At 57.5% G+C, this 21,690-nt stretch overlaps 1 protein-coding gene across 2 annotated transcripts in view; it reads right to left on the bottom strand.

The window, feature by feature from the left end:
- Nucleotides 1-3,186: 3,186 nt before the first annotated feature.
- AJAP1 (adherens junctions associated protein 1) overlaps nt 3,187-21,690 on the bottom strand; it is a 105,295-nt gene continuing 86,791 nt past the window's right edge. The window contains exons 3-5 of one of the 2 annotated variants that reach the window (XM_045548682.1): nt 7,839-7,926; nt 5,513-5,755; nt 3,187-3,319 (exon numbers count right to left, since the gene is read on the bottom strand). In XM_045548682.1, coding sequence (XP_045404638.1) covers nt 3,247-3,319; nt 5,513-5,755; nt 7,839-7,926 — 404 coding nt within the window. In that variant the 3' untranslated portion in view covers nt 3,187-3,246. The remainder of the gene's footprint in view (nt 3,320-5,512; nt 5,756-7,838; nt 7,927-21,690) is intronic. The other variant, XM_045548683.1, reaches the window with a different exon arrangement.

The raw sequence follows: 21,690 nt of genomic DNA on the forward strand, positions 1-21,690 counted from the left end.
TTTTGCACAACAAAGAGAATAAACAGACCACAGCGGTCTCCCTGGGGACACAGAGCTAACTTCTCCACAACCTAAAATGGCTACTTTCCCCCCAACTTCCCTGGTGCTGACTCTCAGCTTAGAGTACAGCTTCCTGCAGGGTGGGGTTGCTGCTTTGAGAAATGTGTTCCCTTGAATGACAAAAGTTTGACATTCTGTTAGTGTACTTCTTTTAGAGAACCAAGTGGGAAGGCTCAGGTGCATTTCTTATTTTTTTTTATTAGTGATGTCTTCAATGTGTTTTTGAAAAATAATAATAACGCATGATTGATTTCTCACTTGCTTCAGATTCAAGAGCCTTTATGACTTGCAGGCTCTGCTCGGAATGAAGTGGCTTTGGCAAACGGAGAGGACTGAACACTAATGAGGTTCACCTGTTGTATGAGAACTGGCAGGGGATTAGCCCGGGAGCCCACGCGGGCCTGCCCGCCAGGCCCCCTTCCTCAGGGCAGAGGAAGGCCGGCTCCATTCTGAGTCTGCACGGAGCAACCCCGCCCCGCCACAGAGGCTGGCTCAGGCGAGAACTTGGTGGCATCTATCGCAGAGGCCGATCTAGGGGGACAGGAGCCGCTGGCATCTCGGACAACCCGCCCGTGGGGAAGCAGACTTGGCCACGGCGTGGGGCCCGAGCGTGCACACGGGGCAGAGTGAGAAGACACGGGTGTGATGGCAGACGGCTGTATCCTCGCTAAAGACGCATTTGGAGAGGCTTGACAGCTCGGCGAGAGATAAAAATCTCCACCGGCTCTTAAACCTTAGTTACATGTTTTAGTATTAATTGATATTTATTTAAGGGACAATAAGTACCCTCGTAAATCTGAGAGATCTTTCTGGCTGTCCCCTGCTTGGTGCTCACGTCCAGTCATCAACTGCAGGAATCAGGGGATCCTTGGAATCCGAATGCCTTCGTCCCAGCTAGTGATAGACAGTCCGTCCACGCAGCCACGCACTCTTCAAGCATTTGTCAAAGGACTAACGAGGCTGTTTGCAAAGCCCTCTGGTCCTCGTCTACCGGGAAGGACACGGCCAGGAGCGGAGCGGACTCAGTGGCTGGGCGCGGCTGGCTCCCGGCAAGTCCCGGGGACCCCTCTGGACTCCCCAAAGGACCCACCTGAGACCCACAGGGAGGCGTGGGCCCTTTAGACACAGAGACGGTCCAAACAGAGGTGAAAGAGCCCCTGGGGTCCCCGTGGGAGCACCCGCACCTCTCACCCTCCCCCGGGGGTGGCCTGCGGGGACGGCCCACCAGCAGTGTCCGTGGGGGGGCCTTCAGGGCCCCGTGTTGCCGGAAGGCGAGAACCAGGCTGATGGAATAGCCAGGTTTTCAGGAGCAGAGCAGCAAGTAAAAGCACTTCTATTGTCAATTTTAATTTGTTTTTAGAGTCAGTGCTGCAGCTCCCTGATTCCATGAGAGAGGGGTCCCTGGGCTTAGACCTCCAGACAGGTGGGCTGGGTGTCATTTAACCTCAGTTTCCACACTTGTAAGTGGGATTGCCGGAAGGATGGAATAAGTAAGAGTGCCACGTGAACATCCACCTGAGGGAACTATCCCCTCTGGGTGACCCCTCCAGCTCTGCGGGCCGTGGCTCTTGGAGGCAGGGGTGGAGGCCCTTCCATGTGCAGGCCCGGCACGTCCCAGGTCAATGAATTACACCTTAGTGCATGTTTAAATCATAACAGGGATGCTGGCGACCACCTGGGCCTGCAGGGGCTTCACCAGGCGGGTCGGGGACCCCTCGTGACTAGCGAGCTCCCTGTTGCTAGCTCGGTTGGACTCCAAAGAAGGTTCTGTCTGAGCCTTGCAGAGGGGAGGCCCGTCGCAGGCACGCAAAGGCACATGCTCCTGGTGGGTGCGCCAGGCCCCGCGCCCGCCACTGAATGGTGGGGACAGCCTGGCTCACCTGCCTTGCCCACGCAGACTGGGCAAAGGCCTTTGCGGGGCGGCTGGCTTCTCGTTCCAATCTAATTACATTTCTTTGCCAGTTGGCGGAACATGTTGGCTCGGGACAGGGAGAAAGGCTGGAGATTTGATTTGGAGCAAACGTGCTATTCATTAGTGTAGGATTAGGAACTGACCCACTCAGCTCCCTGACTGCAGCCGGCTCCCGGCCCCCAGCTGTGTGCAGCGGGCGGTGTCCCCAGAACGCCCATCGCCAGGCCCACGACCCCACCCTGACAACGGCATTGTCCGCTCAGCACCCCGTGTCAGAAGGTGAACAAGGAGTAAGAAAAAATATTTTTAAATGTCGACACCCATCCTAGAAACAGGGCTCCCTACTCAGGGAAGGGGTCTGACGTCACGTTCAGAAGGAATATCTGGGGGGAGAAAAGCCTGACTCTGTCCACGAGCAAAATGAGGATCCTTAGAAAGCCTGGCACCAAAAAGAAAAAGTAAAAGAAAAACGGAACCTGGGGTTGCATCTTCAGACCGTGCACACAGAGGTGTGGAGTGTGCAGCCGGGGGTGGGTGGGGGGAGCACTCTCTCCCCGCAGCCGCCTGCGTGTGCAGGAGACTCAGCACAGGAGAAAGCAATTTAGCGTCTGCATTAAAGTTAATATCATTGAAAGCAAACCAAATGTTCCTATCTAGCAGAGCGTGGAAAATTCATCCTGTTTTGGTACCAGTTCCTGGCTTCAAATTAGTAGATGTCTCAACTCTTCACTTTCTTTCTTTATCATTTTCTTTCTTATCTCTTATTTTTATATTTCAAAGTTGTGTTTTAATTCTGCTCTGCCCCCGCTCCCCACATGCAGACACGTGACGGGCTGCGATTCCTGCCTGCTTAGCGGCTGCCCCAGTCTCTTCCTGTCCAGGGAAACGAGAACCGTGATTATAGCTTGTTTCTAGAAATGATTCCCCCCCCAACACACAGGCCTTGCTGGCCGTGGCCGTCCTGAGGAATCTCGGGCGCTGGTGATGACAGTTGTGACACTGAATCAGGGTTCACGAGAGCGTCTGCCACTCTCTGCGGGGACGTGGGGGCGTCGCTAACAAATGCAGCAGGAGACGCAGAGCCCGGCCGCCCGGCTCCCATTCCGAAAGGTGATGCCGCTGGAATTCCACCCACCACGTGCAGCAGGGTCCCAGTGATCCCGAATTGGTGGGGGTGGGGGAGAGGGGAAACCGAGGCACGAAGATGGTACCTACCATGGAATAGACACGCGGCGTCTGCCCTGCCCCCAGGAGGTAAAAAAGGCTTCGGCCAGTCAGCAGGAGATTTCAAACCATTTCTCAGACACAAAGGCCACGGGAATGAGATGCCGATCGGAGGAGGAGGGCCTGTGGGGACAGAGAGACGGGCTGGCGAGAGCCGCACAGCACAGCCTCGGACAGGAATCCGGGGAGATCGTGCTCTGCACGGCCCCAATGCCTTCATCGGGAAGGGACCCTGTTCTCTGCGGTGGGGAGAGGTCTTCACGCCTCACGTGCCCTTCTACCCTGGAGGGCTCTGGAGCACACACCACGGCTGAGGGATCCGGCACCGGGGACTTTGGAGTGGAGGCAGGAGGCTGGTGATCGATCCCGCGAGGTTGTGCTGGCTCCAGATTTCAGTTTTTCAATCTGCAGGGGGAGCCCAGAGCCTGGGGGCCCTGCCTCTGATAGCAGAGGTTGGACGTGCTTTGTTGCAGCTGGCAGAAAGGACAGCACCTGGCTCCTGAAGTGTCTCCCCCATAGGTTGTCACCCTTGAGACTAAGCTGCCATTTCCCAAGGCCAGTGAAACCCAGCAGAGCATCACCTGAGGCCAAAGAGCAAGCGCCCACTCTGCCCGGTGTTCCCTGCCAGGGTGTGGGGGCTCTGGCTGTGCCCACCCTGTGCTGGGACAGGGCCCTCCACCCGACACAGACATGGGGGGAACAAAACAACACAAGGACCAGTCCACACCCCACCCCGCCTCCACGGCCAAGCTCTGGGTGGCCAGGGTGCCCACCCTGAGCCCCAGCACACATTCAAGGAAGTGGCTTGACAATCCTTTCACCAAGTCTCTGTGAACCTGGCCTTCTGGAAGGCCGAGATGCCACCAGGGAGCTCCCTGAATGTCTGCGTGTAAAGTCAAAGCCATTTAGAACACTGTGAGCCTCCCGTGCCGTGTCCTGCCCGGGAAGGGAAGACGGCGTCTGAGACCGACAATGCCACCCAGTCTGACGTGGAGACGGAGAAGTGAGCTGAGAGGGCATTTAAGGAACATCTGCTCGTTCTCGCTGACGGGACAAGGACAGGTTAACTCTGGACACTGCAGCGAGCCCCTCAGCCATCCCCTGCTAGGGCCACAGTCTTTGCCGTCCCCGAGCAAATCAGCAAACTGAACGGGAGCAAGCATTTAGCCGTCCCTTTCTCAGAGGGACCCGCGTCAGGAGACCTGGGGCAGTGTCCCCTGCCACCGGTCCTACTGCTGACAGGGGCCTTGGGAGGCCACCTGGGGACCCACTCATTTCTTCCTAAGATTTTCCAGTTGTTGGACGTTTTTTTTTTTTTTTTTTTGAGACAGAGTCTCGCTCTGTTGCCCGGGCTAGAGTGAGTGCCGTGGAGTCAGCCTAGCTCACAGCAACCTCAAACTCCTGGGCTTAAGCGATCCTCCTGCCTCAGCCTCCCAAGTAGCTGGGACTACAGGCATGTGCCACCATGCCCGGCTAATTTTTTCTTATATATTTTTAGTTGGCCAGATAATTTCTTTCTATTTTTAGTAGAGATGGGGTCACGCTCTTGCTCAGGCTGGTCTCGAACTCCTGAGCTCAAACAATCCACCCGCCTCAGCCTCCCAGAGTGCTGGGATTACAGGCGTGAGCCACCGAGCCCAGCCGGACATTTTTTTTTTAATTTACAAAATGACACCGTAATGTATGCCCACTTAAAAGAAGCTTATTGACATTTTAATTTAATTCTGGAAAAACCTTCAGGAGCTGACTCAAGGGTTTCTTAACTATTCCCTCAGAGGGCTGTGGGGTCTGTCTTCTTTGAGGGATTGCACGTGAATAATAAGAAAGAACATTTGCTAGAAAAGTCTGGGCCAGGCGTCTGGTTGATGCTGGTGCTTTTGCTGTTTGCTGCTGACTTTACTGGCAGGGCGCAGAGACCCTGACTTTGGGGGCCGGGCACTTGTGACCTGTGGGTGCTTAGGAGGCCAATGACCTCATAGCTGGCTTTGAGCTGGGGCAGAGGGAATGAACACACTGTCTGGCCCCAGGGCGTGGTGGCAAGGGCTGGGGTGGCCGCATGTCCACCCGCCGCCCAGTACAGGGGCCCAGACGGGAGTCGGGCTGGGCTGCCTCAGTCTCTCAGAATGGAAAGCCCTGTTGGTACCTCCCCGCCTCTCTCATTTTGCCAAACTAGCTGCCTGCATCTGCTGGGCCCCGCAAAGCCGTCTGCGGGACGACTGATACAGAGCAACGGCCAGCGCTCGGCCACACCACGCTCTGGGGTCCGGACCGCCAGGAGCTTCGCGGCTTCGGGGTCTGGCCCACGCCCGAGCTTACCGGTTTCCATTGAACGTGGACTTGTACTCCCCCGCCGGGCGCAGCGTCTCGTCGGTGTACACGGGGACAGACGCCCTGACGCACTCGTGCGAACACTGGAGGGTCTCGTTGTAGGCCGTGAAGATGTCCAGGCTGCTGGCCACGCGGGCCGAGGTGAAGTCGGTCAGGTTCTGGCAGCTCTCCTCCTGCTGGTTGGTCTTCCGCTGGTGGCTGTTCCTCCGTGTGTTCCCGCTCTGGGCACAGCTGGAAGAGAGGGGCGGCGTGGGGGCAGGCAGGGGCCAGAACCGCTCTGGCCGCGAGGCCCGGGTTACACACCGTTTAATATTAAGTGGTAATTCCCAGCCTCTTCAGAAAGATCAACCACAATCAAGCAATCAACTGTTTTTAAAAATAAAATCTGAATTTTAAATGTGGCTATTACAGCAGGGAGAATTCATCTGAGGTGAGGGAGGGAGCTGTGTGGTGTCAGAGCCGGGCCTGGCGTCGGGCAGACGCGGTGCCGATTCAGTCTCCCGCGCCCCGGCGGGAGGAGAACCACACTAGGTCCGTGTGTGTGTGGTGAGGCCCGGTGTGTGCAGAAGCCTTTGGGGACAGCCGTCCCGTCCTTTTAGGATGGGTTACCTGTGGAACAATCTTTGGGGACAGGTGATGAGCTGGGAGGCCCTTGTCCCCGGCCCCACCCAGGTGAACGCTCACAGGCTGGAAATGAGGCCTGCAGGGTCTTCCCAGGGGCTATCCTGCCTGCACCCTGGTTCCTGCCTTATTCCCCAGATCCTCGGGACCAAGGGGGCTTCCAGAGGCCATGCAGGCTGGCCACGGGCCCACCCTTGCCAGTCCGGGGATTTGACGAGGATACAGTCTGGGAGCCCAAATGCCACTCGGGTGAAAAGGCCACAGGAAGGACAGGCGGTGGCGTCTCCCCTTGTCCGGGTGCCATTCTCACCACACTCCCCGCACCCACCCGTCTCCTTCCCACTCAGAGCCATGTGCAGCGAGGGCTCCTTGTGCACCGGGCTGTTCCCTGCCTGGCTTCCCAGCAGAGCCACCCTGGGTGCAGGAGCAGAAGGCCTGGCCTGCAAGTGAAGGTGACCAGGTGAATGCAAAACACAGAGCCGGCCCCACCCGAAAAGGCTCCCTGCAGGGCAGGGCCAGGTTCCGGAACCCGTCTGTCCGTCGCTTGGGGTGGTTCTCCCTGGGGCCCGTGAAGGTTTGCTACAAACTCAAAAGCGTGGGAAAAGCAAGATGAAGGCCGGGCCATGTCACAGAATGGGCCACTGAGTCTGCTGTCTCCCCCGGGGAGCCGGGCAGTGGGATTTGTCCTCTTACGTCCCTACGATCCAGGGGTCCGAAGCCCCTTGCCCAGCCGGCCCCTCCTAACAATCCCTGCCGTGAGCAGCCTGCTGTCCTCATGGCCTGTCCCCAGGAAGGTGCCCAGTGTGCTGGCCGGAGGCAGCCTGGATGTCTCACTTTGCTGGTCAGGGAGGGGTGGCGGTTTGTTCTGGGGTCATGCTGGCCCCACCCTCCCACAGCCTGCCCTGAGGGGGCCTCCTGTGCCCCCAGAGCCCGGCTCTCCCCATCGCCGTGTGGTTCCGGTTATCCCAGGCTCCAGCCCTGCTTTCCTGTCCCTGTCTGCAGCCAGCAGGGGATCCGTGGTCCGCTGCTCTACGAGGGAGTGTGAGCTTTGATGCTAACAGGAGACGCGGGTGCTGGCGGAGTGGCTGCGGGCAGGTGGGGCCGCCGAGGTGCTTTCGAGCAGCAGGTTACCCAGCAGTCCCCGATTTTCTCAGGGGTGTGTCAGGTGTGTACACCCAGCAAGGCCAGCCTAAAAGTAGGCCAGTCTCCAGGAGGAAATAGGCAAAGGCCGCCTGCAGCAAAGCAGTAACCTAGTTCAGCAGACAGAGCGGCTGGGGGAGGCTGGCGTGGGGGTGACACATGGGGCTGGCCTAGCGACCTGCCACAGAGCCGGCAGGGGCCATGTGGGATCCCGCCGGCAGGGCTGCTGGCCGGGGGCGCTGTCCCTACCTCTCCCGGGAAGGTCCCGAGGAAATGAGAAGCGGGGATTGTGCTCTGGGTGGGCAATGTCCAAAGGCTCACTCGGAGCCAGAGACAGACTTTGGAAACAGGGACACCAGGCAGCCCGGGAAGCTACGCCAGGAAGGCAGCGCCCACGGGCCGGTGTGGAGCGTGAGCAGCCTGTGGCGGCCACTGCCCTGGCGGAAGCCGGCGGAGCAGGCTGGGCTTGGAAAAGAGGGGCCTTTCTGGGTGCACCTCCCCGGGGACCCCCGCAGCCCCCCATGTCCAGGCCACAAGGGCCGAGGAGCCTTACCAATTTTTTAAGACAAGAGTTGTGATGAGAGCAGCTATGACCATGATGAGCGAGACGGTGATGGTGATGACCTGATGCACGGCCAGACCTGGAGGAGAGAGCGGGAGGGCGTGCGTGAGACCGGCTCGCGGGGACGGGGTGCCAGGGAGGGCGGGGCAGCCCCCAACATGGCTGTGGGTGCCAGCGCCCATCCACAGCAGTCTTGTGACAACGTGGCAGGCACTCGGGTCTCTTTCCCAACACATGGCCAGGAGGATGGTGGCGCCACGGGCACCGAGGCTGTTCCCACCTGGGGTCCGGGAAGGAGGCTCCAGCTCTGGCCCCCCCATCCCCACCGCCCTCTTCACCCCCACGCCGTGACCTGATCCGAGGGCGGCTGTGTCCTTTCTTGTACCTGCGGAGCCCTTCACCTGCAGCCTTTACTTGGTGACAGCTAAGCTCCAGCTGAGACATTCCCTGAGGACCTGTCCCATGTCCCTTCTCTCCTTTACCCTGGGCAAGTTCTGCTCCTTGATGCTGGAGCCGTGAGCACCAGAGGTGATGGCCTGTGAGTGGCAGCAATGTCTGGCCTGACCCGGAGGAGCCAGGATGGCCCAGGACTTACTGGGGACGTGGGGAGGAGGAGCACATGGGTGACACCCTTGCAGACCCGGGGCACAGTGATCACTGGGGCTCCGCCCTCTTTCCAGGGTCCTCTCTAAGAAGTTCACTGCCTGATGCGATCCCAGGAATAAAAGGTCCAGGAAGGAAAGTCGACGGTGCGGCCTTGCTGCCCTGAGCACCCCCTGAATGGGGCTGTGGCACTGGAACCAGCAGGACGGAGACGGCACTGGAACCGGCAGGACGGGGACAGCACTGGAACTAGCAGGATGGGGACAGGAGGACCAGTGCGTCAGAGCGGGACAGCCAGAGCCCCGGCCGTGTGCTGCATGCGAGCCCCTGCACATGGGAATCCTCTCCCATCCCTCTCTCTGTCCCCATCCCTCCTGAGACATCTGCCACCAACCACAGACGCGGGGCGAGAGGCGGGAAGGCAGGCTCGCCACAGGCTGCGATCCATCCTGACCACACGTCTGTCCCATCTTCCCTGGGACACGGGCACTAGGGGCGTCCCCTGGCTGACTTCACAGTCAGGGCCACCAGGAAGGTGCACGGCTCTGGCTGTGTCCTGCTATCAGGGACAGCCCCACCTGGGGAGCGGGGGCAGGAGAGCAGCGGGGGAGCTTGCAGGGCCTGCAGGTGGCAGCAGCTCGCCCTGCCAACCTGCCTGTCTGCCCGGGCTCTTCACTGGACTTGTCTGAGCAACTGTCCGGTCTTCCCGGGTCCCAGATCTTAGTGTCCACTTGGCATAGGCCCGCCCATCACACCTGACCCACCTGGCGGGCCGCTGCGGGAAGAACACCGCGTGGGCCTTTTCAGCATGGCGGACTTCAGAGTGTCACGACTTGCCCAGCAGTCTCCCAAGGACACAGTCTCACAAAAAAATGTCACCTCTCTGCTGAGTGTCATCCTCGTGGGGAGATTGTTAATAAATGATTAAAAGTTGGCATGACCAGAAAACCAGCTTTGTCTCCCAATTTCCCCCTCTTTGGGGGCAACTGCTGTTTGTCATGAGGGAGTCCCCTCCTGAACCCACAGGGTAAGCACCATCAGGGAAATAGCGGGTCTCCCTGAATCCCTCTTTAATCCGCTGATTCGAGAATGTGTTTTGTGCACCTACTGTGTGCCCTCAGTGCCAGTGGTGACCAGATCGGCTGGGGGCCGCCCCGCAGGGAACAGCTGCTCTGGAGCCTGTTCTGTAAAGTTGCAGCCTTCACTGCTCGTTCCGGTGAATGACGTCACACACACCACATTTGTGGCACCTGTTGTGAACCTCTGGGTGAGTTTCCCTCCTCCAGGACTGCTAAACTGGCTGGCCAGTGGGGTTGAAAGCTAGGTTAGCCACAGGGACCACAATCAACCCCGCCAACGACGGAGTGCCCACCAGCCCCAGTAGCCCCACCTCTGCACCAAGTTCCCTGGGACCCAACTCAGGTCTTGTGGCCATAGGAAGGGTTGGCAAGGATGGACAGCCTTGGGGGTGGTTTGCCCCTCAGTCTCCTCTTGTTCTCCACCCACACACTCCCTGCAGCCCAGTCAAGAGACAGCCGTGCTGTCACCAAGAGAATGTGCTCACCCTGTGTCTGTGCTTCCTGTGATAAGGAGGCTGTTGCTGCCGATGGTCATGATGATGGTTACAACGGTGATGGTGGTTGTGGTGACGATAGTGATGGTGGTGGTGGTTGTGGTGACGATAGTGATGGTGATGGTGGTGGTGTGGTGGTGATGGTGATGGTGGTTGTGGTGACGATAGTGATGGTGATGGTGGTTGTGGTGACGATAGTGATGGTGATGGTGGTTGTGGTGACGATAGTGATGGTGATGGTGGTTGTGGTGACGATAGTGATGGTGATGGTGGTGGTGGTGGTGGTGGGGATGGTAGTGATGGTGGTGGTGATGGTGGTGATGGTGGTGGTGGTGATGGTGGTGATGGTGGTGGTGGTGATGGTGGTGGTGATGGTGGTGGTGGTGATGGTGGTGGTGATGGTGATGGTGGTGGTGATGGTGGTGGTGGTGATGGCGGTGGTGGTGATGGCGGTGGTGGTGATGGCGATGATGGTGGTGGTGATGGTGGTGGTGGTGATGGTGATGGTGGTGATGGTGGCAGTGATGGTGGTGGTGGTGATGGCGGTGGTGGTGATGGCGGTGGTGGTGATGGCGATGATGGTGGTGGTGATGGTGGTGGTGGTGATGGTGATGGTGGTGATGGTGGCAGTGATGGTGGTGGTGGTGATGGCGGTGGTGGTGATGGCGGTGGTGGTGATGGTGGTGGTGGTGATGGCGATGGTGGTGGTGGTGATGGTGGTGGTGGTGATGGTGATGGTGGTGATGGTGGCAGTGATGGTGGTGGTGGTGATGGCGGTGGTGGTGATGGCGGTGGTGGTGATGGTGGTGGTGGTGATGGCGATGGTGGTGGTGGTGATGGTGGTGGTGGTGATGGTGATGGTGGTGATGGTGGCAGTGATGGTGGTGGTGGTGATGGTGGTGGTGGCAGTGATGGTGGTGATGGTGATGGCAATGGTGGTGGTGGCAATGGTGATGGTGGTGATGCTGATGGTGATGGTGGTGATGGTGATGGTGATGATGGTGATGATGAGGATGGTGCTGGTGATGGTAGTGATGGTGGTGATGATGGTGATGATAACAGTGATGGTGATAACAGTTATGGTGGTGATGGTGATGGTTATCACTGATATACTCAACAAGTGGTAGCAATTTTCATGTGTGTTATTACTCAATTTATTCCTGATAACAACTCTCAGAGGGAGATATTCTCAGCAACACTTACGAAAGTGAAAACTATCTGGGTGAGGTTGTTTAAATTCCTCAGATTACATGGGATCTCTTGGCTCCATAGCCCATACCAACAGCAGTCATATTATTCTGAACTCAGACTTGGTTAACCACAGGGTTGGCTTTGACCCGATGGCCTCCCTCCTCCCTCCTCCCTCCTTCCAGGCAGAGGCTGTCCCTTTCCCTTCTACATTCCTGGGAAGGAATGAGCTTCTACAATCACAGACACAGGCACCTATGCCCCAACACCTCCTCCATGGCAGGTTTCCCCAGCAGTGTTCTGGGCCCACCAGGACCCTCTCAGCCCACTCTTGGCAAGTCACATCCCAACCCCCATGGTGAGGACTAGATCTTTGCTTCTTGGACTGCACCTGCCATTGTCTAGGCCAAAGCTGGAGAACTCAACACCTTCATAGGTGGGTGACATAAAAGAGCAAAGAGGGCAGGGGTGAGCCACAAAGGCAGCGGTGGGGAAGGGTTCAACCTGAGAGGCCAAGCCCAGCTGGGGGCACAGTGTCCTTACAGGAGTAGAACACTGTGTCTCAAACATCTGTGGACCAGAGGAGGCCCAGGGCCTCATCTCATTGCTGCGGGAATTCTCCTACTGGTTGGAATCTTTGCCGTGGCCAAAGTCCTGGGAAGGGAGGAGTTTCATGACCGGCTGTGTCTTAGGTGGTGAACTCCCTTCTGTCCACATTCGCAGGGAGCATGGGGAAGCATCGATTCTCCTTTTCTGATAGATCAAAGAAATGAGGCCCACAGGGGCAATGGTTGCATCAAGGGACACTCTTACTGATGACGCTAGGAGCAGCTAGGAGCAGGACAGCCCTTGGCCTGAGGTCCTTGTGAGCTTCTGAGCACCTGAAGAAGGAGACCAAATCATCCTCTTTATACCCACGCCCTTCACACCCTGCATGACACGGCGTCCTAGCTGTGTGACGTATTATTAAGCTTAAAACTGAGAAGTCGAAAATAAGAAACCAGGGGAACAGGAACAAAAGTAATTTTGACTTTCCTACATCTGCCTTGTTCTGAAGGCCCTTCTGCCTTCTGTATGAATTTTCTTCATCAGACTTTCCAGATTAAAATGTGAAGGATGCAATATGTGGTTAATAACCAGCTAAGAGGCTCTGGGCCAACATACAATAACGCAGCAGCTACGCTTTCCGGAATGATCTCTTTATGCTGACACCTTGCTAAGTCTACACACTGTGATCAATTTCATCCACCCCCACTCCACATGTTTTACACTTGCCCGACCGAGCAGGAGTCCATGCTAGAGAAGTAAAATGACCTTTCCCTGGTCACCTTACAGAGCCAGGACAAAAAGCAATTCTCTGCTCTGGAGTCCCTGAGAAAATCAAATGTCTAAATCCAATTTCAGCATATCGGTAGCCATATTCTGATATTAAATTGATTAGGTAAACATTTTACTGCCATTTACCTACTTTTCTTGCAAAGCAGACAGCCTTGTGCTCCCAGGCCTGGCCCATGGGTTCTGACGAGTGGCTGGGCTCCTGCCTAAGGAGCCACGACTACAAGCAGAACCCACGGACCACAGGGTCTTGGTGGTTGAACGAGGACTGGGCCTTTGGACGTGTGGCCTAAATAGTATTTGGAGGAAGCAGGTTGAAATCTGGAAAATCCATAAAGATGTCTCGTCATTTCCTCTCTTTGGAAGGTCGCCTACTTAGAGGAACAGAACAACATGTGAGAAGTTGTGCAGTGTTGAAAGCATCTGTCCTGTCATTTAGTTCTCTCCAAATGCCAGGAGTAGTTTCCTCATCTGTGTGAGTCCATTAAGTATTCTTGTGGGTTCCAGGTAGGAAAACGTTCTCTTAAAGGACCGAAGAGGAAATAATTTAGGCCTTGCAGACGGTGTGTTCTCTGTCACAGCTGCTTACTTCTGCCACTACAGCACAAAAGCAGCCATAGCATGGTCTATGTCCTGAGAACATTTTGTTTACAAATTAGCAGCCATATTTGGCCCATGGACCATGGTTTGCAGACTCCTGATTTGGATGAATAGCCAAAGGTGGCTCAGTTTGTAAATCAGTAAAAGTATTTATCTGTTTTGAATGATTACTTAAAGCTGGGAATCAAACTGCCACCTTTATCTGGACAGGCTAGAACCTGCCACTCCGTCGTCACAGGCTTCCTCACTGCCGGGTTTTCACTGGCCACTGGCAGGTGGTGTCAGGGACACCCACGCTTCTCGCTGACCCTGGGGCCGTGGCACCCAGCAGCAGGCAGCCTCACCCTGCCGGGATTTTGCACGTGAAGCACCTGGATAGTGGATCTCTTTGCTCGGGGGTTCCCCTGGAGAAGTCAACTGGACAGGATCCTTGACTTTTGGAGACCATCACTCATGGAGAAACTTACCAACCTAATCCCTTCAAGGGCCCTTAGACACATCTCAGCCACGTGTCTGTCTCAATTTTCCCCAAGCTGAAAAGAAACTGCATCTTGTGAAAAATAGGAATGTGAAGATCGCGGAATCACTGTGTGGAGAGAGACCATATCTTCTCCGTTTCTGGAAAGGGCTTTCCCCAAACCGTGCCAAGAGCACCATTCTGGGAGGACATTCCCCCAACTTCTCTCCTCCTCCCCATTGTCGCTCAGCACTCACACCCTTGATAACAGTCCTCTGACCAAGTCCCCGGTGGCTGCGGAACATCTGTCCCGTCAGCCCCACTGACCCTGGGCGAGGCAGTCTGTGAGCAATCTCCACACCAGCTGTCAGGCGGGCCGTGACCGGGTTGACAATCTTGTCACCTCGAGGGAAACATACATGCTACACCCCCAAGAAAGGAAAAAACAAAACAACCTTTCTCCTCTCCACTTCCAAGGTCAGTACTGAATCCCATCTCCAGACTCTTTGCAATCCCGCCATGGTCCCAGGGCGCAGCCGCGTGCCGTGTGGGGACTCTTGCTTCCCCTTCCTGACAGGTGTTATTGTTCCTGCTAATTTAGGGGCTCTTTCTGCACCTGGTAATTGCCACAGTATACTAATGTGCTAGGAATCAGCTGCCACCCAGATAATGAAAAATTATACCCGGAATAATGGATGGGGACAGATGGATCACCAAGCTCCGCATCAATCAATAGGGTTTTTATGGTTGTATTTGTGGTGGTTTGTAATAAGATCAGGCCCCGAAGATTGATGTGGAAGTTGGTAATCCATCTCTGAGTCTGAGCGAGGTCTTATTAAATGAAGCCACGTTGAGCGCGGGCCATTGTCCATGGCGAGAATAACCGTCAGGGCTTTCTTTCTAGCACGGGCGGGGGTGGGGCACGCTGGCTGGCGCACTCGGGTGGGAGCAGGAACAGTGGTCCTGGAATTTGCCAAGGCAAAGGGTGACACTTCTGTCCTTATCGTAGCTCATTTCACAAGGCTGGGGTCTCGGGTGCCTGCATTATGCAAAGACCCGTGATCACTGGACACAAGGATGTCTGCCTTGCAGGGATGAGTCTAATAGGTGACAGGTGACACTGGGCACCCAGAGTGCCAATTCCATCACAAAGAAGCCATTACTTTCCCACAAAGACCTGCAAAATGTCAGCTTCACAGCAGTCCTTGAGAAAGAGTCTCCAGGAACGTGCCGCCCCGAGGGAGGGGAAGCTCTCGGTGTGCACCACCAGGGGACAGGTGAGAGGCCAGCCTGGCTCGCCTGAGTTGGAGCCACTTCAAGGTTTAGGCTCCTTCTGAGGCAGCTGCTCACCTCCTGGGGCAGGCTCACAAGAGAAAATGCACCTTCTAAAACTGGGATATTCACAAAAAAAAAACAAGGCCACCAGCTTTTATGGCAGGGACACAAAGAAGTGTGCCATTTTCCAAGTGACCCTGCAGAGCCTTCCACAGGGCGAGTGTATAGTCAGGGTTCTCTAGAGAAATAGAATCAATAAAATATAGAGAGAGACATATAAGAAATTTATTATGGGAACTGGCTCACGTGATTACTCAGGCCGAGAAGTCGTGTGCTGCGCCGTCTGCAAGCGGGAGAACCAGGGAAGCCCGTGGTATAATTCAGCCCAAGGCCAAGGGGAGGAGAAGAGGGATGTCCCAGCTCAAGGAGAGAAAGTCAGACAGAGGATTTGCTCTTTTTCTGCCTTTCGGCTCAATTTGGGCCCTCGGGAGAGGAGAAGATGCCCACACACAGGGGTGAAGGTGGACCTTCCTTACTCGGGCTACTGATTCATGTGGAACCTCTCCCAGAAGCACCCCACAAATGCACCCCGAAATAGTGTTTTGCCAGCTGTCTGGGCACCTCTTAGCCCAGTGAAGTCGACACATAAAATTAACCATCACAGTGAGTGCTGGCCCAGCCCAGGGAGGGGCTCCAGCCAAGACTCTGCAGAGATCAGGTCTCCTCTCGTCAGAAGTGCCTCCGCCCGGGGACAGGACCAGACACTGGAGAAATGGAGCCCCCACCAAGGAAACAGCTGTGCTGACATCTCAAAGGCCTCAGCTTCGTTACAACAACACCACCGTGCGAGGGGGTCCTCAAGGAATCACCCCAAAGGACCAGAGGAAGTAGAGCAGTGGTCCTCAGCTAGGTCATTGGCCCTGTCTGGAGATGTTCTTGATTGTCACACTGGGGCAGAGGGTTGTTCTACTGGCATATAGCAGGTGGAAGCCAAAGATGCCGGTAAACATCCTACAAGGCACGAGAAAACCCCATAAGGAGGGATGATCTGGCCCAACTGTCAACAGTGCTGAGGACAAGAGGCCTTGGGCAAGAGGGTCACAGTGGCTTCTATCTCTGGTCCTTTCCCCTTCATGCCCCTTCTCCCTCCAGTCCTTTCCTCATCAGTGACAAAGCCAGGGCTGGGGGAGAAGGCAAGGGACCGCCTGCCTGCAGCTTCTGTGGAGTTGACCCACGTGGCTAAGTGACCCTAACTTGAAGGGTCAAGTGCGCCAAGCCTTGATCTAAGTGGATCAGTGTGCACAGCTCACTCTACAGCCCCATGGGGTGGGTGCAAGATGCCCCCCAAGTCCAGAGGGAGGTTAAGGGATTTTTTCATTGTTGTACAGTGTGATTCAGGGGTCCCCAAGGCCACCTCAGGGTAAACAATTCACTAGGGGGATGCACAGAGCCCAGGAAAGCTCCTGTTCTCATGATTGTGATTTATCACAGCGGGAGAGGTCACGGGACAGAGTCCAGGAGAGACCAGGTGTGAGCTCCCTGACGTCACCTTCCAGCAGAGGCATGTGGATGGCACTAACTTCCCCCAGCAACATGCGTGAGGCACTGCCAAACACGGACGTTCCCTGGAACCTCGGTGTCCAGAGCTTGTGCTGGGGCTCTGCCACACAGCTGACCACCCGCACGGTGACCTCAGTATCCAGCCCTTCTGGAGGCTGAGCCAATACGTGTGGCCCAAGGTTCCCATCACAAGTCACCCTGTTAGACTATTGGGCCCGGCCCAAGGCCCCCAGATACACAGAGACCCTCTTACCAGGCATGACGTTCCAAGGCCTGGGAGGTCACCTCCCAGGAGCTGAGGGAAAGGACATTTGGGCAGGGTTAACCCTTTACTGAACACACAGCTGAGACACAGCGTGCACAGGATTCAAATCGAGTGGCAGCTCCAGGCCCTGAGCCCGGCTGCTTCCCACACAGCCCCCAGGGGGAGAGGAGTCCTCCACGCGGGGTGGCCAGTGGCCTGGCGCCGAGGTCTGGAGAGACTTGGGGCTCCTCACATGCATCTTGCTGGTGATGGGCTCCAGATGGGGCCTGAAGTTGCACTCACAGCCCTGAGCCTGGGCTCAGCCACATTGTCACCCCTAGGTTGGCCACACCAGAAAGTGGAGAACCTTCTCTGAGAACCTGAGGACACAGGGTGCCAAGATGGGACCCAGAGCACCACACCACCGGGCTCTGAACGCCGCGGGGGCAGCCACCTGCTTTCCCTTCTCAGCGCCACCTCCCCGGCCAGATCTCAGCCTGTCCTGCTACTCCGCCTGGGGGACAAATGCTGCCCTTTCAGACCCGGGGTCCCGGGCGGCTGGGGGCGCAGCAAGGTGGCCGAGAGCTTGGAAACCTGTCCCCTGGCAGTGGGGTTGTCCTCCACGTTGATGGCTTTCCAGAGGCTCGGGCACCTGGGGGGATTGGTTAGACTGAGACAAGAGGGCTCAGAGCCCTCACCCCAAGTTTCCAAAATCACCGTCTACCCAACAGCTGGCTTCAGAGCATCCTGATGGCACATTCTGCACAGACTCTGCGCGGCCTGTAAGTCTAACAGGTTTACACCCGGCCCTGGAAGAAAAAGCTTGTGATGCTGTCCCAGAGGACCCCAGGACCCCAGGGAGGCCCTCAGTGTGGGGCCGGCGTGAGGCCAGATGGGCAGCCCTTGCCCCATGTGTACACGTGTGACCACACGCACCAGTGATGCTGGGGCCTGCACAGTCGCCCCCGTGGACAGCAGAGGAGGCTTGACACGCATTTCTGAATCGAACTGAACGCTGCGAACTGGGTTACACACGGGAGCCAGGCCCGGCCATCTGGTCCCTCTGACTCACATTCAGAGACCGTGGCCCAGCAGGCAGCGGTGACCAGGACGCTGAACTGGGGTGGAGGACACGTGGCTCCTGGCCCGTACCCCAGACGCGGGGGATCGGGTCTGCTCTTGGACAGGCGGCACCTTCTCCCGGGCGGAAAGGAGGGTCCTGGGGAAATGCAAACCCCTCAGAGAGAGGGTTCCGTTCCAAACCCCCAGGGCAGCTTTCAAAGCAGGAGCACACACGCGTGCGCACTCACACACGCAGGACACACGGGCAGAATCTTCCACGCATCTCTAAGAACAGACGCCGGGAATGCTCAGCTCTGAGCTCAGTGGCTGATGTGGAAATGACCCATTTCTTCCAGTTACCTCCCTGGTCATTCTGATATTTCCACAAAGGACGTGCTGGGAGAGCCAGCTCAGTGCCGAGGCCTGGGAAGGGACACCCACGTGGTGCCCGTGGTCAAGGGAGGCTTCAGATGGGCAGAGGGGTCTTCTGCCACCAAGGCCGGCCCTCTGAGGGCCTGAGCCTGGCAGGGGGGCCCCGGGCCCCACGTGTCAGCCAGGAAGTTCGGATCACTCGCCCATGCCACCAGCACCCACAGTCCTCACAGAAGCTGTATTTAGCCCATAAAACGGTGAATGGATCAAACCTCTGTGTGAACAGTGAGGCTCTCCCTCCACAGGCCCTGCTGTACCTCCCTCCTGGGCGAGGCCCGGCCCTGGGCCCTCGCGGGCCCCGCTGGGCAGACCAGGCCCCTGGGACACCAGGGTGCTGGACCGAGAGCAGCCCTGGGAGGAAGGCGCCAGGTGAGGACACTGCATGCAGCAGGTGCTCAGAGGACGGTGGCTCCTCCCCCTGGCCGGGAGCCCCACGGCATTCCGTGGACTGAACCAATGCTGTGGCCAGTCAGAAAGTCCCGGCACTGCCCGTCTCCCTGACACCTATCGGAGTTAGACAGATGGGACCCCAGAGCACGGGACACCTGCCTCCCTGTGGGTCCAGCCCCTGTCACCGACTTATTTCCAGTGATGTCTCAATGTCAAACCTAGTCCAGGACGGATGCACCGTCCAGCGGCCCCAGCTGTGAGGAGCAGGTCTGAGCACGCCCTTCGCAGCCAACACAGAAAGGAGCAAGGGATCCCCGGATGCCGCCTGCTGCCACAGGGGCCCGCCCGTCTGCACGCCGTGCGACACCAGCGGGAAGGCCCCGTACCGTGGGTGGTCGCAGATACAAGCGGTCGTGGGGCAGGCAGTGATCAATCTATCATGAACCTGACCGAGCCTGGGGCTGACTGGACGTGCGTCCCGGCCGAGCTTTGCGCTTTGAGCTCCCTGCCTTGTTTGCACGATGCACAAAAAGGTCGGCCCTGAGAATCTGCTTTCGGATGGAAGCTGCCCCTTGGCACCTGCAGCCACAACAGTCACTCACGGGGACACCTCCTCCGCACCTGCCATCCGGGGCTGTGCTGTCAGGCAGCAGCAGCATGGCGCGTGCACAAAGCCCTTCGCTGAGGCGGGTGGGAACGTGTCCCCATGCTGTGCCCCCCGGATGTCAGCTGCCACCCTGATTCCGCTCTCCCTTCCCTGTCCAGGGTCTGACAGTTCCTCGAGGAGACACTATTGAGGAGTGACACATCCTATCTCCACAGTGTCCCTGCCAGAGGGAAAAGTGCTATTTTCTCACTCAGGGGCTCTGTATTGAGGACCTACTATGTGCAGGCACTGGGCTAGACCCAGAGGCTGCAGGAGGGGAACAGAAGTGGGCAGGGTCCCCCCAGGGCAGGCTTGGGTCTGGGGCTGAGGCTGCAGACATGGAGCAGTCACAGAGATACACGTGCGATTGGATCTGGGGTGAGGGCTCCGATGACGAGAGGTGCCAGGAGGACCTAACACAGACCCCCTCCCGGTGTGATGTGCCCCCACGGTGGCCCCAAGTCTCCACCCACCCCTCAGCCGCACTCGCCCTGTGACACCTTGCAGTTCCCTCTGCGCCAAGCCAGCGCTGGAAGCGTGGTGGCATCAGGGCTGGCTGTGCTGAACACGCCCCGGCGGGCCCGCGGGAGGCCGGGAGGCCCACGGGCACCGCTGAAGCCGGCCCAGGTCAGCCGACAGACGCAGCCCCGGACAACACACCCACGCTGCTGCACACCCAAGGGCTGGTGTTGCTTGTGGCATTTGGGGGGCCACAGCTAATGGACGCACTAGGAGAGAGACCACAGGCGGGCTGGCCTCCACTGACAGAGCGCCACCGTGTGCAGGTGCCACTCCAGATCCCCCAGCCTCCCCTGGACACATCATCGGCTCCCCAAACCATGCCTTGCACATGAGCCGCTGTGTCGGCCCTTACTGCAGGAACCCAGGCTCCAGGACGTGGGGCTTGGGCTTTGTGACACAGAGATGGGGGTAAAGAAGCCAAAACCCCTTTCAGTGTCCTGGGAAAATAAGCGAGAGCTCTGCGCCCAGATCCGAGGGGGGCTTCCGTGCGTGGAGCTGGGCTCCCTCCTGGAGATTTGGGACACGCAGGGTTGAGAATCCGCAGAAAACAAACCTATTTCAGCAAGTTTGTTTAACTCAGCATCTCCCCAACAACCTGATGTCTGCACTCTCCTCCCACAGAACCCGAGTGACTGAACCGCTGGCAAAATGTGTCCTCCCTGCCTCGGGCTCCGCTCGTAGCTGCCCTGCACCTGGGCAACTCAGGCCCCCGGGACCCCCGGTGCGGTGGAGGGAAAGAACTCAGGTGGGAAACACAGACCCAGTGGGGACGTGGCTTGTTGCCCAATCTTAGCATGGATAAGCCCTGGCCTTGGAGTCTGGGTCAGAGAAGGGCCGGCCACTCTGCGCGAGTCCCCCACAGACATGGCTCAGAGCACCCCATGTGCTGGTCCCGGGCTCTGAGCCAGCGGCTCTGCGGTGCAGGGACACCCAGCCCTGGGCCCTCCCTGGGCGGCTTTCTGCAGCGCCAAGCCCCTACCTCGGCTGGCTTCTCCCAGCTCGGGGCCCCGTGGCAGGAAAGAGGACCCACTCCCATTTCCGTGCCGAGAGATACTTGCTCACTGGGGTGGACACTGGACTCCGCCAGTGACAAAAATTCTCTACTTGGCCCCCCTTAAGTCAGGTTCCAGACCCTCTCCTAGGCCCATCCATGCGCTTCCTCATAAAGTCTAGTTTTAGCAAAGACCCTGCTAGGTCGTCTTAGCCAGAAGCCCCTCCCTTGATATCCGGCCGCCTTTGAAACGATCTCCTCCCCCAGGGGGGGTCTGGTCACCCCGGCCTGTCAGCAAGATTCCAGTTTGGGGTTTGGCTGCTCCCCTCACCCTGGATGTTTCCTCCTGATCATTTTGCATCCATCGACCCCCATCCTGCCCCGTGGCTGTGAATCCCCCTTGCCTGTGTCCGGAGCTCAGCCCACCCTCTCTCCCTGACTGCAAGACCAGCGTGGTGGGCTCTGTGCCCGTCCAGACGGTCATGACCAATGTCCACCTCGCCATGCTTTCACAGACGGCAGGGAACAGTTTTTCCTTTACCCTCAACGACACACCTTCCGCAAGGTCTGACTCACTCCTCCAGGGTTAGGCCGAGTGCAGAGGTGAGGTGGGAGAGCCCAGCCTCATCTCCCCGGAACAAGGCCCAGCACTCACAAACACAGCCACAGAGCCACATGGCCAGGTGGCCGTGAGCTCTGCCTTCAAAGCCACCGGCAGTGTCGCCCGCAGCAGGGAGAGGGTTAGCTTGTGTCGCCTTAAAATCTCTGTGCAGCCGGGAAGCTCGGGGGAGATGCCACGCAAAGGGGGGGTGGGGGAGAAGGGGAGATGTGACAGCCCCGCACTAGCTTCCCACAGGGTTCCCTGAGGACTTTTTAAGGCTTCCTGGTGGGGAAAGATCATTAAATTCAATAATAGCCACTGTCGTTATGACACCAACAACCACTTAATGAGAAACAAAGAGGTA

The sequence above is a fragment of the Lemur catta genome, chromosome 3, assembly GCF_020740605.2.
Source record: "Lemur catta isolate mLemCat1 chromosome 3, mLemCat1.pri, whole genome shotgun sequence".
NCBI lineage: Eukaryota > Metazoa > Chordata > Mammalia > Primates > Lemuridae > Lemur > Lemur catta.